At 43.6% G+C, this 19,045-nt stretch overlaps 1 protein-coding gene across 1 annotated transcript in view; it reads left to right on the plus strand.

Moving 5' to 3' along the window:
• The first annotated feature begins 2,588 nt into the window (after positions 1-2,588).
• LOC124777572 (protein Wnt-1-like) overlaps positions 2,589-19,045 on the plus strand; it is a 227,296-nt gene continuing 210,839 nt past the window's right edge. The window contains exon 1 of the mRNA XM_047253027.1: positions 2,589-2,946. Coding sequence (XP_047108983.1) covers positions 2,606-2,946 — 341 coding nt within the window. The 5' untranslated portion in view covers positions 2,589-2,605. The remainder of the gene's footprint in view (positions 2,947-19,045) is intronic.

The following is a 19,045-nucleotide window of genomic DNA, read 5'->3' on the forward strand; positions in this document are numbered from 1 at the left end:
CTGCGGAAGAGTTGAAAGTAATGTAAGTTCTGATGGAATGCGTCTTGCAAATACTTTTCACGGGTTTAGCAACGTGGAAAAGCGCGCCACTAACAATAAAATTGCAGATGACGAACGTTATTGATATACCGGCTGTGCTGCAGAAGACATCACGGGCAGTGATGTTCTCCAAAAGCAGATAAAAAATTATGTAAAATCACACAAACGTTTCCACTAGAGCAACGCAAAACTAGCTCAAGTCTTGCTTGGTGAAGTTCGTTCACGTCGTTTTAATTCATTCTCGGGCACAGTTACAATAAGCAGTCTCTTTTCTTACATCGTTGTTTGCTGAAGGGCACTACCTCCGCAGGACCTCTGGCTACGACGAATAAGAGCCGGCAACACTTTTAGAGCATTACAGTGTAATCTGTAACGCAACCAGCGTCTGATCATGGACCCGTCGGTTCCAAACCGGAAATGACGATAGTTTTTCTTAACGAATTATGCTATATTATCAAAAGTATGCTGCTTTTACTTCCTTAGGATTTACCTGATTTGATGACAAGTAATCACGAATATCTTGCAAAGTGTCAGTTTACGGCAATTCTGAGACTGTGGAAGTCGACAGTTGTTACATTTACGAATTGTTTTTGTTTTAACCGTTAGAAATGGTAGGTGAGAGCCTGCGACAGTACAAGCAATGGATTTATTTATGAAAATAAAAACAATGAACAGCCACTTGGCTACATATTACTGTATTTTTCTTATGTACCACCTTGAATTCGGCTTTTACGCCATTGTCCAGTACAATGCTAAAAGTTCTTAGACCATTAACACGTCACATCTGTTAAGGTCAGCTGACTTGTGTTCCATAATAGCGTAAAAGCCGAAATATAGGTGGTACAGAAGAAAAATACAGTAATTTACAGTCAAATGGCGATTTATTCTTTCAAAAAATACTCTATGACTGTGGGTCAGCACTGTCCAAAACTTCTCAGCAAATAACTTTTTCTGCTACCAGTCACGACTATCTGTTTTGTTACATCGATTTTTGCCATGCGGCACCTCCACTGCGAGGAACTCTCGCAGACAATGAAAACCAGCCCAAGCGTTTTGGGAGGTAACTTACACTGTCTAATGCGTGACGCGCTACGGTCGCAGGTTCGAATCCTGCCTCGGACATGGATGTTTGTGATGTCCTTAGGTTAGTTAGGTTTAACTAGTTCTAAGTTCTAGGGGACTAATGACCTCAGCAGTTGAGTCCCATAGTGCTCAGAGCCATTTGAACCATTTTTAATGCGTGACGATTTCGATGCGTGAGTTGCTGCACTGTTATGCTGTCTTTATTGTAGCTAACACCTAAAAATCTGACGCAATTTTTAATCCCTTATATAAAAAACGTTCCTTAATTCTGTATACAAAGTCTTATCATTAGTTAAAAATTGCACGTGTTATATATTACAGTGTAGACAACACAACAATGCAGCAACTCGCACTTCGAAATCGTCATGAATCAATGGCATAGCACACAAGAAACCAACTTGAATATAAAAATTATTTCCCAAAACACGTCGGCTGTTTTTCATTGTGGGGAGAGTTCCTTGCGTTGGTGGTGCTCCATACCAAAATACGTTGTAAGAATGAAGAGAATCGTGACTGGTAGCAGAAAAAGTTGTTTCGTGAATAAACCTATTGTTTTTACAACTGCAGGTTTTCATAAAAAATATAAAAAAGCAGATCGTAAAAGTAACGTCTTTAGACTTCCACAGTTTCAGAATTGCCGTAAAGTGGTACTTTTCAGGAAATTCGTGATTTCTCTTCATCAGCGCTCATTATTGGTACAGGTTCATTCGTAGAAAGTGAAAACAGCAACCAGCCACTTTTAATAATACTATTCGTTAAGAAAAACTACCCTCGTCACACGTCAAAAACATAACGAATAAATGACATACCACACAAAAAACCAGCTTCAATGTGGAAATTATTTCTGAAACGCGAAGGACAAAATATAAACAAAAAGAAAATCGTGATTGGTACCGGAAAAAGTTATTTTACAAACAAATCCATTATGACCTGTAGTGAGCAACAATGAAGCAGATTATTTAAATTGGTAGCGTTGCTAAGTAAACTGGTCGGTATGTTTTTGGCGCGGGAATGATTAGGAAAACGACTGTGAGGAACAAATTTGGTTTTGTTCCCATTAGGCTGACGTGCGAAATCACAAAGCAGCGCTGGTTTGCGAATCGCTTTATCTTTTCTTGTAAGGTACAATGGAAAGAGTCAGCTTAACAGACGCTGGGAATGTTTCCCCCGGTGGTCCACCGGGCTGCCGCTGCCGCCGCGACGTCAAAGGGGCGGAACTGACGGGGCGGAGTGGGGGCCGGACGACCGCGATTGGCCGCTGCCGGCCCGCCCAGCAGGCGCGGGAGCGCACGCGGCGGCCGAGCGGCTGGCGGCCGGCCACGCCCCCGCAGCTGCCGGCCGGGAGCGGCCTCCCCTCCCCTCGACCCCCTCCAGCGGCCGGTAGCGGCGGCTGCTGCTGCGCCTACCTGGGCGGGCGGCGCGCTACCTAGGGCGCGCAGCGGCTCAGATGAATGGTGGCGGGCTATGCGAACACTGAGCCGCCATGAGGTGGAGCCGGCTGCTGCTGCTGCCGCTGCCACTGTCGCTGCTGTGCCTTCTGGCCGCCGCCGCAGCCGCCGACGCGCAGTCCACGTCCGCGCTGTCGACGCCGTCCGCCCCCGCGTCGCCCACGACACCCACCGCCACCGCTACTACCGCCACCCCCGCAGGCCTGCGGGGACACCGGCGAGGAGGCGCCAACCGGAGACCGCGCAACGGGAACAGCGGGCACCACAACAACAGCCACGCCAACGGCAGCAACAACAACAACCACCGGGGAGGCACCGAGAGGCGGCAGCGACACCGCAAGGGAGGCGGAGGCCGCGGTCGCGGCTCCAAGTGGTGGTACGTAGCAGCGCTGCCTGCCTGTCAAACTGTCACGTGCACGCCTCGCGCTGTTTACTACCCTGGCACCTCGCCTCGCTCGTAAACCGACGGCCGGTTCGCGCCAAGATAGCACTTTTCTGTCGACCTTTTCACATTAGGGGGCGTAAACAAGGTGTCTATGTCGTATAAGAGTGCTGCCTGTTTCTGTTGTGGCACGGTTTTTGAAAAGCTTTGTAAAATTTACACAGTGTTTGCCCACGTACAACCCTTTTAAGGTATGTCAAACGCCTCTATGTTTTCTGTTAAACGTAGTACCTCTTACTCGCGAAGTTCGCAATTCACGTATATCATGAACACAGAAAATACTCATCAGAATTTTACTATATGTAACACGAGATTTTGTGAATTCATCTCGGACCTGTAACTTTTGTAAGGGAATGTCGTTAAATATGGCGCGAACGCAGAGGAGGCAGCGTTCACAATCTTTATTTTGCATTCTCATCCTTTGGCTCCGCCACCTCACAACCCAAGTCTCGCCTAACCTAAACCTCGGGCTACGCTGAAGATCAGGCTCTCACTACAACCAAGATTTCAGGGGCAGAAGGGCGGTGGGGGAGGTGCAGGTGGGGGTGGGGGGGGGGAGATCCAGTATCAAACCAGATTTCTTAAAGTTCCGTTGAAATAAGTGTTGCGGCAATTGCGAGTGTGTATGTTTTTCCATAATAACCCCGCAAACGTCAATGTTTACACGTATTCGTGCGTTTGAAGCTGCTCTTTTTGTGTTTTAACAAAGTAGTTGACTTCTGTTCTGCGATCCCATAGTCGTAATAAACGGCGAGTAGGAGTCAACATAGTTTGAACAATTCCGTGCCTTAATAGAGACTGTATAGGACACGGTACGTGCCCCTTCAGAATAAATTACCTGAAATCATCTTCGTAGAAAACGAACGACTTCAAATGGGTTTTCGATCAGCAACAATATTTTATTTATTCACATAAAAAACCTTGTCAACATTTCTCACGTTAAATGCCAGAAAAAAATCATAGCGCTGATAGAATTTAGATTGTCGTATCTTTTCTCCTTGGGAGAATGCTTTGTCGGAATTCAGTTAAAGATAACATCTGTCTAGCTAACTGATAAATTAGAAGACAACCCGAAATGGGTGCTGATCGGACAGGAGCAGACGAAATGATTTGTAATTTTGAGGGAGAATTCTTTCCTTACTTAGGTGATAGTTGGTCGACAGTATATGACCCGAATATTAGTCGCTTTCCTCGCGAGTTGTGGCAGTGTCGCAAATGTTTTCAGTGTATATCTCAATATTATGGCATATACACGACAAGAATCGAATTTCCACAATGAATCAACGCTTGTCTTAAGTACTAAATCAGACCTGTCTTTATACATTGTTTGATGAGAAAGACGCAAATGTTTGGTTTTGTTTACTGCACCTGTTTGAATAACCGTTGGTGTTTTATTTGCGTTAAATTTCGAACAAGCGTGATCTGCCGTTCTCGAAATTTAAGTTCATTGAAGACGTTTTTAGAGACCTGTGGTATTATAAAACTTATTTGAATACCGGACGCAGAGTTAAACAGCGCCAGAAACATTTTATGTGAGCGCGGCAAAACTTCCGAGGGGCCTTGTAAACAAAGTGGCACTTGTGAGGGCTGCATTAAGTAGTCCTGGGTGGGGGAGTGGGGCCGTTAGTAAGGCGCTAGGGACTCGCAGCTGCTGTTTACTTAAGATGCTTTGTTTACAACCGAGCTGTTCCGAAACATTTTGTCTGCTGACTGCTATTTTGGGAGCTCAGGCGTGTGGAGCGCATCTACTTAACAAAAGCGGTCATCAATCTGAAGGTGAGCTTTGTCAGCATAGTGCTTCCCTGAGCGATGCACCGTCTGAGACATCGATAGTGGCCACGTTAGAGACGGCGTGTTAAAATCCCAAAGTTGATTCCTATCGGAGGTGGTCTGCTTCCTCCTCTTTCCACTCACCGGAGTTTGAAGAGCCGCAGGTTCCTGCTTTTCTCACGCACAAAGATTGTCAGTAATTGAAAAGTTATCGTATAGAAAACCTTACCATATCTAGTGTGACAGCTAGTGATATGTCACGCCACAGGAGCAGGTTTATCACTAATGAATTTCGCTGTTGCCCAAAATAGAAGCAAATAAGACAGTTCAAATGACTTTGCACGTTATGTTTATTTACACGGGGAGAGGGCTCTTTGTCTGCATCTGGCTCTGTGTGGGATAGAGCAGTTTTCTTTTGTAATATGGAACTTCTTGCTTACATGTCTCAGCATGTCTGTCACAATCCCACGTCTGAAACATACCTCCTGTCATTCGCATTGACGTCCTTTGACCACGTGCAGTTTCATCTTTTTTCCAATATGTTACGAATTCCACACGATAATGCAGCATTCAGGCATAAGCTGTAAAGGTTGTTTCTTCATAATTTGCACTATCCCAATAACCTATGTGGACTGACGTACACTACCTGACATTAGTCATCGTTCCGTTTCATACTCTGGCGCGTCGTTCAACCATTGCTCTTGCTCCATGCAGTTGTGATTTACTAATACCTTAGTCAAGGACTACAGCATTTTTACACATAGCGGATTGCTCAGCCTTGCGTCTGGAGATAGTTTTAAAGTCGTTGCTCGAGGCTAATAGCTTGAGAAACACTGAGGAAAAGTTGCAATTAAGTTTTGATAGCGCTTCACCTGAAAACACGTAGGGGAAAGGTGTGAGGTCACAGTTGCCATTGCCAGTCAAGCTGTTTGTATATATTACTATTCGGATCGTAAAAAATGCCAGTGTTTCAGGAGCCAATTTAAATCGAAAAACAAAGTTTTCCGATGAATAAATATTTAAAATGTGAATCCCTGTTTTGCGCAGAAGGAAAGTACAAGATAGCTTCGAGTATCTTGAAATGTTTGACAGCAGCATCACGTTTTTGTGGTGACAGCAATAGATCCACAGTTATTTGAAAGGGAAGTTGAACCATCCAGTTTCGCTTCAGTGTCTGGGGTTGAACGAAGCCACCACGGCAGCCAAAAGACTGCACGCGTTTACGAACCACGTCAGTCAGAATCGAATTAAACCAGTTGCCGCGCTCCTATCACAACATATTTGTCAGTCACTGAATGAACAAATTTCTCAGGTCTCTACTGACTTTATATGTTCATCGCACTAATGTTAAGCGCCGAATCGTATGAGAAGAGCATGAAATCTTAAGATAAAAAAAACCTTTTTTTCTCAACATCAAATTAAGATGGTTCTTAAACTGCGTTCCAGTTGTTCAAGATTGCTCATGTAATCGGTTTGTGATTGCTCAATATTGCAAAACAGTTTGTAATTTTGAACAAGGGGAACTGACAGCTTAACATGTCCAAAGACGTGCTTCTGGTATGCTTAGGACAATTTTCTACGCTGCTGAAATATCAGTGTTAGTGCGGGCAAGAAACCCAATTTCGGGTCCATGTTTGGTTAAGGCGATCGGCCCATATTGCACTGCGTAAGATACTTCACAAACATTTTATAAAAACTAGGACCGCGCTGTAGCTTCTACAAAAGTACGTCAAAAATTTTATAGAACGTATTCACTAAAATACATCTGACAACGGGCATATGATTAGTGAAACTGAACGGTTCAAATTTCTTGGTGTTCAGATAGATAGTAAACTGTCGTGGAAGGCCCACGTTCAAGATCTTGTTCAGAGTTAATGCTGCCATTTTTACTATTCGAGCGGTATCTGAAGTAAGTGATAGTTCGACACGAAAAGTTGTCCACTTTGCTTATTTTCATTCGCTTATGACGTATGGTATTATATTTTGGGTTAACTCTTCCCATTCTCAAAGAATATTTTTGTCTCGGAAACGGGCGATTCGGGCATTAGTCTGGGTATTCTGACATTGGCCTCTCAATATCTGCATTTGGATCGCACTTCCTTGACTCTTGTACAAAAAGGTGTGCAGTATGCTGCTGCAGCCATTTTCATTAAGCTACCACAAGAATTCGAAACTTTTAGCAGTAATCCACGCGCTTTCAGATCGAAGCTGAAGAGTTTCCTCATGCATCACCCTTATTCTGTCGAGGAGTTACTTGAAAAATAAAGCTGATTCCTGTGTTATATTGTTGATTGCGTTTACATAAACTTACGGTTTTTTTCTGTTTTTTTTGGGGGGGGGGGAGGGGGGGGTGTTCATAAAAGCTTTAATTTATCTGTTATTAATTTTATGTTGTAATTTCATGTACTGACACGTTCCATGACCTTGGAGGTTCGCTCCTCAAATTGGTCCTGCGGAACTAGACGTGTAAAATAAACAGTTCTTTTACACTCTAATACGTCACCAATGACAAGTCAACTGATGTTACCAATGAGACTCTCACAAGACTATTACCGACGAATTATTAATCACATCGAATGTTTGTCAGTTTTGTCCTACAAATGCTACATCGCACTATGGTTAACCTTTGTGCGATAAAAGTCAGTGAAAACCGATAGATTGTGACACCAAGAATGTTATTGGCCCTTCGATAGTTCTAGTTAAGGACCGCGGTGTTCAAATCACCCTTCTCGATTTGACTGCTGTGTTACTTCGGCGACCAGAACTGGGATATTGCGGAAAAGTAATAAGCCAGTTGGCCAAATAAGTTCAACCGAACAATGCTGCACAGTGGCTCAGACACTCCTCGCACTCGGCAGAACCGGTATTCAACTCCCGGACTAACCATACACAGTGGGGTTTTCTACGGTTTCCCTAAATCACCTAAAGCAAAAGCTGGATGGACCGATTTTGCTAGTCGTATTTCCCCAATCCGATCTTGTGGCCAGTCTAATGACATAGTTGTTGACGAGGCATAAACCCTAATTTTCCTTTTCTCATTCAAGAACGTTTGATATATGGCCACGAACATACGAGCGAGCGCTAAACGGGCTTTCTGCAACTTTAAAATAACGCTTTGCGGCGTTGCTTACCAGGACAGCTCCGTGTCTCGTACGTGTCAGCTGCGGACGTCTGTGTATCTCGCACTTCCCCTCCGCCAACTGAGACTGATATGCGTCGTGTTCGATTTCGCTGTTGTTCGCCGCTACGAGGAAAGACAATAACCTGTTGTACCTCTTCGCCGACGGCTGGAAGGAAACTGATTTATATATCAACAACCGACCCGTTTCTTCGACTCCCTCTATTCGACTAGTTTAAGCTTTTGTAAAGGTAACGACACTAGTAATTGAGAGATTGACAACGGCGAATAATAAAGCACTTTGTGCAATGAACCGTCTATAAGGTAACTTTGCGCAAGCAGTCGGACTCTTAAAAGCTACCTGAAGCTCGATCGATTTTCACTTACGCAAGCTTGTGCAAGCGTACCACATGCACTTACGCGAGTATGTATGCCGACAATGTGGAGACTTGTACAAGCAAACGTAGTTGTGAGGCAATCTTCTGCGGACCACTGTGTTGAGCGATACGCAAGAAACAGCAAACTGATCGAAAGGTTTAGTGGAATACGTGCAAGCCTTCCCTAGTTTCACGAACATTAAATCTAAAGTCTGTCGCTACAAAGCAGAGAGAGAGAGAGAGAGAGAGAGAGAGAGAGAGAGAGAGAGAGCGTACGTTGTATTCTCAAAGAAATACGAGGAAATCTGCCATGTCACAACAGAACTTGTTATTGACGAAACTAGAGTATATAAAAAAAAATACAGTAGAAGATATTTATCAATCTGAGGCAGGCAGAGTGAGAAGTTATATTCGTATCAGGTGTCGTTCTAGGCCCTCCAACTTGCGAGAAATCACAATATTGTTGTCAGTCTTCCGTGTGCTTGTCTCATCTTCCTAACTGTTTTTTGATTGAAGGTTACAAATCTCTGTCCATTAATGCTAAAATCAATATAGCATATGAATGTATCTTCAGCGAGAAAGAATGGTGTTGTGAGAAAACCTTTTTCGTTTCATTAGGCAGTTTGTACACATACCATGTTTCCTCATTAGAATTTTTATTTTATTTTATTTATTTTTTATTTATTTACTTTTTTTTGCGTCGCATCCTAGCTCCACAGATTAGAAGATCAAACCAGTACTTGTAAAAATTACGATTAGATTGTTAATAGGAGAAAGAATTTATAAATACATCAACATCCAGGGGTCAGGGTTCCAGTTCAGTTTGTGGCAGCGCTTAGTCACGCGCACCATATCCAACGTCTAGCATTTCTAGCAAGCAGATAACGTGAAAAGCTTCGCCGAATGCTGTTAAATATGTAAACTACATGAAAGTGAGACGCCCTTTCCCTTCCAGTCTGTGACTTGGCTCTTCTTTGTAGCCTTCGTGCATAAAGTCCACGACGTATTATTTACTGTTATCTTTCGTGCTCGGTGAAGTGTCTTGCTCCTAACGTAAAAGTCACGTTACTGCGTCCCAGGAGGCATACTGATTTTAATCTGTACATACTCCGTCTGTGCGACGTCCTTGGTTATACCCTCCACTAGATTGAGCGAGAGACCTAGTCCGTAGTTGTAGAGTTTCACGTCAGCCTCTATTTTATTTATTTATTTATTTATTCATTCGTCCTTACTCTATTCAGCACGACTGGTAGGGCACGTCAGACAAATTACAGAAATAATACGTAATTACGTGTACATAGCGTTCTATTTCGCATTTTTCATTAAATTTCAGTTTTGATCCATCTAATTCTGATATTCTACATTCGTAAGTTTATATATACGAACCTCTGTACAGCGCGTGGCGGTGGGCACTCCGTACCAAAATAATGTACGTGATTTTCTGTCCTATTAACTTCGTGTACTGAGAAAGGGAAAATTACTGTCTATATGCCTCCAAATCTGCCCTAACCTATCTAGGGTTCTCCTGATAAGTTCTGTGGGAGATACACGACTGTGGTAGCAGAACTGTCGAAAAGTCTCCAGCTAATGCATGTTATCTAATTTTACCCAGAAGGGTTTCGTGAAAACAAGGTCGTCTTTCCTCAATAAATTCCCCATTTAAGTTGACCGAGCATATCTCTTCTTCTTTGACTTATCCACTTATGTTGATACTAGTAGCGCGTCTCGTTAGATGTCTGCTGCCATGCTTACTTGATAAGAACTCTAAACGCTGCAGAAATGCTCTATAAAACTGGTCGCATTAGCGTCATGCTTCAGATTACCTTCACAAATGCACTGTACTTGCCCTGAACTCGCGTAAAGAATGTCTTCCATTCGCTCACGTACTACACTTTTTACTCATTCGTCCCGATAGCATCGCTTCTTAGCATTACTCCTAAATATCTAAATGACGTGACTTATTCCAAATGTCCGTCGCTAAATTTTTTATCGGGTTCTGTCTGGTTAATTCAGAGGTCGCATGATAGTTTCAAACTCGCATCAATCTTCCTAACTCTTAGACAACTTCTAGTGATTTCACGCTCTATTACAAAGCGTGCGCAAATTATCCTACCCGCGCAGACCACGGCAGCGCACGCGTGCTAACGAGTACTGGAGATGGTGTAACATCCACATTCAGTGCCTTTCACCCCATTTCTTCACACAGCTACGAACAATTACTTTATCTGGAGACAGCATTCCTCTCTACCCCTGGAATTATTTTTAGCAGCGTGTCAGAAAGTATTCCTGAACAGTTTTTATGATCTTCGTCCAGCATCTCACTATATTACGCCAGCCGGCGCGCACATTATCTCTTACAGGTTCAACACCGTGTCCAGAAACTGTTCCTCTGTTAGACTGTTCCGTCAAAAAGAATTTTTAATTAGCTTTCCTCTCCATACAGTGCAGTACGCTGAACACTAGTCGATTACAAAGCGGACTCAGTGAAATAATCGGATATTCTTGTTATTTAATTTTCTATGCAAGAAGCAGTAGGTATCGCAGGGAAGTATATTATTGCCTCTGCCTAAAAGAAAAACTTATCGGTATTTGGTTAAGAGAGGGAACCTAACAGAAAACTTTGTACCTTAGTGATTTCGAGAGAACTCCCTCCACTGAATCCATGAACGCATTCTTGGTGAAAATTAGTATTGAAATTTGATGATGATTGTTTAAATATATTTATGGAATGCGACAGCTTCTTCAGTTTCAGAAGAGTGTGACGCGGCTGCTTGCTTCTAGAATTTCCGGAGGGAAACTGATGAAAGAACCCTCTGTGTGTACATTCTGTCTGAACAGTGCGTGTACTAGAGCTGCTGAACCATGGCAGTACAAACACCATAAAACGTCTAGTGTTTTGTCGGATGGAATTATAGGGAATGTCGAACAACCGTTCCAATTACTTACTATTAAGCTTAATTTATACGTATTGGTGCATCGATGTGTAGATACTTATCACGTCACTCGCCGGCCGGTGTGGCCGAGCTGTTAAGTCCCATAGTGCTCAGAGCCATTTGAACCATTTTTTGATGTCACTCCTCAAACACTGAATATTGATAAATCTTTTTCCTCTCCTTCCTCACGGGCTTCTTACCTATATGTTCATTGCTTATCGGACCTTGATTTGACACTTTATAGGTATCCTATATGTAAATTAAACGTTTATCGTTTAGTACGTTAAAAAACACTGGTCTACAATAAGACTTTCTTTTAAATGTGAATGTATGCTTTCCCGACGTATACAGCTGGCGAAGAGTTCTCGGGCTTCCAGCCGGGTGGCGAAGTCAGAAGATGATGAGTATGTCACTCGTCGAAACGTCGCAGTTTGAAGACACCGCCACCCGGCTGGAAGCCCGAGAACTCTTCGCCACTTTCTTTTAACTCTGTATATCTATCTAGCTGCTTGCCTAGCTTCCACCTTCAACTAATCCCACCTGAGGTCGCGGAGCTTGTATACAACTCTCCCGTACTGATCGTAACGATTGGTAACAAGTCGGCCGGAGTGGCCGAGCGGTTCTAGGCGCTACAGTCTGGAACCGCGCGACCGCTACGGCCGCAGGTTCGAGTCCTGCCTCGGGCAGGTTAGTTAGGTTTAAGTTGTTCTAAGTTCTAGCGGACTGATGACCACAGAAATTAAGTCCCATAGTGCTCAGAGCCATTTTTTTAATTGATAACAAATATCCTGGTGGAGACGTGTTCCTTAGATCTGGCCTGATGGGGATCCGAAAAACTGTCGACACTCAAGGTTGGATCTCAAAGCAGTTCTCTATGACGTATCTCCTGTACAAGTGCGCTGTACTTCGCCAGAACTCCCCGAAGCCTGCATTCGCCTTCCATGTAACTGACCTTACGTGCTCGTCTCATTTCACGTCGTTTCGAAACATTACGCCGTGATACTTAATGAACGTCACTGAGTCTGGTGGTATGTCATCATTATTGTATCAATATCACAGGAATGTTCGTTGCCGAGGCAGTCAAGGCCCACAGAGAGCAAATTTAAATTTGACTACGTACGCGGCGCTAAGAAGAGATGTTAACAAATGGCTCTGAGCACTATGGGACTTAACTAGAGATGTTAACGCTACTGAAGAGAAATGACTAGAGAGGCTTTACTCTCTCATCTCACTGAAGCACTGCTCCGTCTCGGGTGGTCACGTTAGCACTCTGGTTAATTCAGTGGTCTCACGTCGGGAAGAGCGTAGTTCAAAGCCCTACTCGACTGTACCTTATTTAGATAGTCCGGCTGTTTATTAGATAACAGAATGAGATTTTCACTCTGCAGCGGAGTGTGCGCTGGTATGAAACTTCCTGGCAGACTAAAACCGTGTGCCGGACCGAGACTCGAACTCGGGACCTTTGCCTTTCGCGGGCAAGTGCTCTACCAACTGAGCTACCCAAGAAACTTGTGTAGCTCAGTTGGTAGAGCACTTGCCCGCGAAAGGGAAAGATCCCGAGTTGGAATCTCGGTCTGGCCCACAGTTTTAATCTGCCAGGAAGTTTCTTATTTATTAGATAATTTTGTAGGGGATGTCGGTACGGTTCCTTAAACAACACCACGGCCATTATCTCACCTTAGCCGTTTCCACTAGGAGCTTGTGCTCCGGAACGAATAATCTAGCTATCGACGACACGTTGAAATCTAGTGCTCTTGCCGATTATTCGGTTGGTAGTCCATACGCCGTTCCCGGCGGAAGTGAAGTCCTCTGTGTCGCCGCCTGGCTTCACCCTCCTGCTGACCTCATTATTTCTCCAACCTCGTTTCATTATAGTCGAACCCCAAACCACCGACATCCAGTACGTTTTGGCTTTCTCACTTTCATTGTCATGAATCTTCCGACGAGAGGTTTCTTACTCTGTCTTCACCCTTAATGCTGTAGTATACTAATGATGCTGCAGTATACAGAGAAGTTGTAGCATTAGAAAATTGCAGCGAAATGCAGGAAGCTCTACAACGGATAGGCACTTGGTGCAAGGAGTTGCGACTGACCCTTAACATAGACAAATGTAATGTATTGCGAATACATAGAAAGAAGGATCCTTTATTGTATGATTATATGATAGTGGAACAAACACTGGTAGCATTTACTTCTGTAAATTATCTGGGAGTATGCATACGGAACGATTTGAAGTGGAATGATCATATAAAATTAATTGTTGGTAAGGGGGATGCCAGGTTGAGATTCATTGGGAGAGTCCTTAGAAAATGTAGTCCATCAACAAAGAAGGTGAATTACAAAACACTCGTTCGACCTATACTTCAGTATTGCTCATCAGTGTGGGATCCATACCAGGTCGGGTTGACAGAGGAGAAAGAGAAGATCCAAAGAAAAGCGGCGCGTTTCGTCACAGGGTTATATGGTAAGCGCGATAGCGTTACGGAGACGTTTAGCAAACTCAAGTGGCAGGCTATGCAAGAAAGGCGCTCTGCATTGCGGTGTAGCTTGCTGTCCAGGTTTCGAGAGGGTGCGTTTCTGGATGAGGTATCGAATATTTTGCTTCCCCCTACTTATATCTCCCGAGGAGATCACGAATGTAAAATTAGAGAGATTCGAGCGCGCACGGAGGCTTTCCGGCAGTCGTTCTTCCCGCGAACCATACGCGACTGGAACAGGAAAGGGAGGCAATGACAGTGGCACGTAAAGTGCCCTCCGCCACACACCGTTGGGTGGCTTGCGGAGTATAAATGTAGATGTAGATGAATCGGACTGGCAGGGGTAGGATGTGGGTGGGATGGCTGGAAGGCCCTTCATCTACTCTGCTCTATTCAGTGCTTCAACTTTGCCATTCCTCCATACTTACGTGGTCCGATCAAATTTCTGGCTGACGTCGCTAACGCCAAATGAGGAAGACTCTTGACAAAGGGTGTACCGAGCTCGCTGTTTAGTCCCTAAGCCCCCAAAACACCAACCAACAGCTCTGTACCTCCGCCTGGAAGAATGACAAATAGCTATCTTGCAGATTAAAACTGTGTGCCGTGCCAGTACTAGAACCTGTAGTGGGAAGTGCTCGTACCGCATTGAGTTATCAATGCACGAGTCACTTCTGTGAGGACAACTCGTGAGTCATGCCTGTATAACTCAAATTTCCTTCGAAAGGCAAGGTCCCAGATAAGAAATCTGGTCCGGATGCAGCTCTAAACTGCTCCGAACTCTCTGAACATCTGGTAACAAATATGCAACCAGTCGGTTTTTTACGATTAATTCAACCACGAACATGTTTTCGAGCCACTGTAGGCTCATCATCAGATAGAGGTGTTACAAGCCTGCAGTGGCTCGAAAACATGTTCGTGGTTGAAGAAATCGTAAAAAAGCGACGGGTTGCATATTTATTACCAGATAAACGCCAATTTAAATCACAGTGTAGTTCGTCATCCGCAACGGATATACTGAAACGTCTAAACATCGTTCATTCCCTGCAGTGTGCAGGATTCATTGTGGTTGCTCGATACTTCCTCAGGATGGGGAGTTGATACCTAGTCACCCCGAATGTGAGACCAGTGTTTAACCACAAAGAAACATTGTTCGGCAGAAACTTCTCGGAGTACTGACAATGTGGTTTATTAATTTTTGCAGCATATTCCAATACCGGTTGCTGATGTGCGGCAGTAGTCGACCTATAGGTTTGATTCATCATCACGGTCCTTTAGTAGAAATGTTGAAGGGATCTGTGATTTCTGTAACATAGGAAATAATTCCCAAATGGGGAATGTGTGATGCTAAACATCGAGACCGTATTTTAAAAAGTTGATCTTATTTTATCGCAAGAATAAGGAGTTCCGCGACTTGTATTCTATTTCACGGATTTCCGATACCTTCACTGAACCTTTCAGATAAAATGTGTGTTTAGACTCTGCCCAGTAATATGCGAAGATTCCTCATGCGACTATCGACATGGTATTTCTGGCGCTTTATATGTGGGATTAAGGGCTTAGTTATACATAACGTAGACCTCAGCGAAGTATTGTAAGATACGCCACACAGCGCGGAAGTCATATAAAAATATCAGCCAGTAAGCTCCGGCAAAGAGCTAAGTGTAATGACAGAAAATCAGAAGCTTCTTACATGCATAAGATAATTTAGAGAAAAATGTATCATTCATTTGATGTTGTTGGAAGTTCCTATCACTGCAGCAGCACCGCAGCCAATCACCGCCCACCTGCTACGGATCCACACCTTATAGAAAACATAGACATATAACATAATACAATATAGCTAGTCATGAAAATCTTACCATTGAGATTTTTACCATTTCTAAATTACTAAGCTTCAGCCATTGTTTAACGTTATTGTTCTGTAAAACGAACTAATTGTTGGTGTCTGTTACTAGCTTCGTAAAGATTCAGATTTCCTTCTCATCGTCACGGGATAGCCGCAGTCGCTGGTGTAAACCCAGTGTGTAAAATTTCGCCTCAGTTAGACATCTTTATTCGTATTGCAAGCAATTTTCGGGTAACAAGTACCAGCTGGTCTTTATAATAATGTATATCCTACAGATGACTGCTTGTCAGTATTGGTCATCACGTGAAAATTGTCATGTAGGTCTGAAACTGGTTGTTACACAAAGATAAATACTATAGTTGTTATAATAGCTCTCTCTTTGTGGGTGATGTAGCTGTTTGCTTAGTTACTCGGTGTGCAGCAGGATTTCACGTGTTCTTGGTACAGTGTTAACTGAGTCGTCATCGTCATTATCATCATCCGCATCATCATCATCATCATATCAGATGCCATCAAATGTGTTGAATCACTGTCCATAAAACAGTACTACTGGTTCATAAGTAGCCCACGTGATTATGAATCATCCAGTCAGACATGCTACTAGGTCGAGTAAAACCCTGTATGTAGTTTCTGACTGTCCCGACACAATAAGGAAACGTAACGCCGACAGCGCTTCTTGCATTGTTATAGCGACCTCGCTATTAAAGCGACACCAAACGTGATCTTGTGTAGAGTATTCAGCCGATACGCACAATAGTGATAGATAACGACGTCGTTTATAGACGGTCAATCCGTCGTGAAGACTGTTGAGAGATCCATATATACAGGGACTGGCAGACTCTTAAAATGTTAAGTAACGTGTCAGTGTTACTGGTGCAATGTCACCCATTAATCATTGGCGTAAAATACTCTGGCGCGTCCGTTTGGAGGTGTAAAATGGAGCGAACATAGGCCTATAAACAAATTAATGTGAACTGGAATGCTTATAAGGAAGGGTAATTTCTCTGTAAAGGAAGCCGCATGTAAGACTATCATAAGAGCCATGTTCGAAATGATGTATAAACACGGCACGTGAGCGTCCCAGAGAAACGTTATAAACCAAAATGTGTACTCGACAAGGGCTGCTATCTTTTTTTAACCATTGTCTGCAGAAGACTATGGCCGAGGTCCTTTATGCTACCCAAATATTGTAGAGAAAAACCATGAATGATGACAGCCTCATGTCAGGGCAGGGATGGAAGTTCACAGGCAATCGCTCCATCGGGACAGCAGCGGTGAATGAGATGGGAGGACAATGGGGTATTAATGTGCTACCAGCTACGCTTGGTTTTATTTGGATCGCATATTCACTTACCGGTTTTACAATTAACTGCGTCGGGGATCCAACGCAAAAAATTTAAAAAATCTGTGGTCCTTAGCGCGGTAGCTGTCGATAGCGGCAGATAGAGACAGACACGGATTGAATAAGCGCGGCGAGGCGAATTAATGACGATCTAGCGTAAAGACCAGTCTGGGTGTGGTTTTTACACGGTTGTGCAAGCCGATTTAGCTAAATACTGGACTGTTACTCACCCTCCACCTCATAAAACACGATGTACAAACAGTTAAATACGTTGACACATAGAACACTGTTTTCCCGTTTCATAGACAGATGGTGCACACGACTTCCCTCTCTCATATTAGCTGACAACTGTGGCGGCAGAAAGGGAATCCAGCCACAAAATTAAACAAATTTGTCAAATCATGATAACACCAGTCCTCGCAAGATAGACGCTGGAAACCACACTGGGAAAGGAGGTCAACTAATTACTACAGAATTAATGTCGGCGGTTGTTGTGCCAAACAGAAACAACGCGTGTAACGCGCAAAAAGCTTGCACGGATCCGAATGTGAGTACCTAACCTGCCACGTCGGTAAATAAAATGATTCGCTAACGATTGCATAATTCCACGAGAAGGCGGTACATTCACTATTGAGAATCAGCTTCCTTAGCCACCATATTTCCCGCAGATCCAGATTCCATGTTCTCAGTCAGCGTAAAGCGCTTCAGAGATATGGGACATTTCTTCAGAAAAGACTATTGTGAAAGTAGAAAACTGAATCAGCACTGAAAAACTGTTTTCCGACTGCTAGTTTTTCAGTCCCCAAGAAATCTAGCATTTTTAAATGGTTGGTTGGTAGCAAATGACACTCGTTATCAAGTCTTAATACTGTCTTGAAGCCTGCAGTGTTTTCTCAGATTGGTACCTGAGAACCAGAGCCAGATTAAAACGGAATCGAACTCGCGGTGTAACATGTTAATATTTGTCATGTATGAAGCATCAGGTCTAGAAACTACGCTGAAGGGCCGAAAAAGGGAAGAATCGTAACATCAATCTTTAACCTTTAAGAGATGAGGTCAGATCTTAGCTCATCGAGAAAAGCCACGCCACAGAATTGTATTAAAAGTTGCACTACGCACTGTTTAGTTAAAAAGAAATGTGTGTGAAATCTTAAGGGACTTAACTACTAATCTTAGACACTACTTAACCTAAATTATCATAAGGACAAACACACACACACACCCATGTCCGAGGGAGGACTCGAACCTCCGCCGGGACCAGCCGCACAGTCCATGAGTGCAGCGCCTCAGACCGCTCGGCTAATCCCAGGCGGCGCACTGTTTACTCATAAGAGAGATACACTACAGAGTTTCCTAATTTACTGTTCATTTGAAACAGTCTTTCCACCACTGGACCACAAACTAAGCAATATACCTAAGAGCAACAACAATCTCTTGCAGCCTCTGCTTTCACACGCTATTTGTTCCTTTCCTTGGTTCCAAGATTAACAGAACAATGCTTGCAGAGTGTAAACCAGTTGAGCCTCCTAGCAGACGTGACGTAAAACGCCGTTTTCCCATGGGACACCGTCAGTCAAACGGTCTTAAGCAACTAAATGTACCATATGTGGAAATAGGGGGAGAGAGAGAGAGAGAGAGAGAGAGAGAGAGAGAGAGAGACAGCCGACCGAGCGGGGGGCATGAGGGTGGGGGGGGGGGGGGTCACGGGGTTTGCTTGTAGCAGCAGGATCCTCATAATTCGTCAATTGCAGCAGGAGTGTCACAGAAATGCACTTCGATTGGACTACTGGGGGAAACTTGGTCATAGTCTTTGTACATAGCGGAGAGAGTTATTCTTAGAGTTTCGAGAAACCATAATACATACAGTCCAGCATCAAGACTACAATGGTTAAACTACAGAAATGTTGATTCATACAGAAGTGTAGTCAATTATGTTCACCATCTGCTGGAACAATATGAGAAACTAGCGATGAAAGCTTACGCTTCCATATACCCAGCTGAAAACGTGAGGATTAAAAATATTGACCTTGCAAGTATAAGTTACTTATTCACATACTGGTTTTCGGCTGTGTGACAAGTGAATGTCGCCACAACAGGTAGGACGACACACGAGTTCTACAGATATTACTCATGTAGACACAAGGCTGTTGAAAAAAAAGATTCATATAAA

Source organism: Schistocerca piceifrons, chromosome 2 (assembly GCF_021461385.2).
Source record: "Schistocerca piceifrons isolate TAMUIC-IGC-003096 chromosome 2, iqSchPice1.1, whole genome shotgun sequence".
NCBI lineage: Eukaryota > Metazoa > Arthropoda > Insecta > Orthoptera > Acrididae > Schistocerca > Schistocerca piceifrons.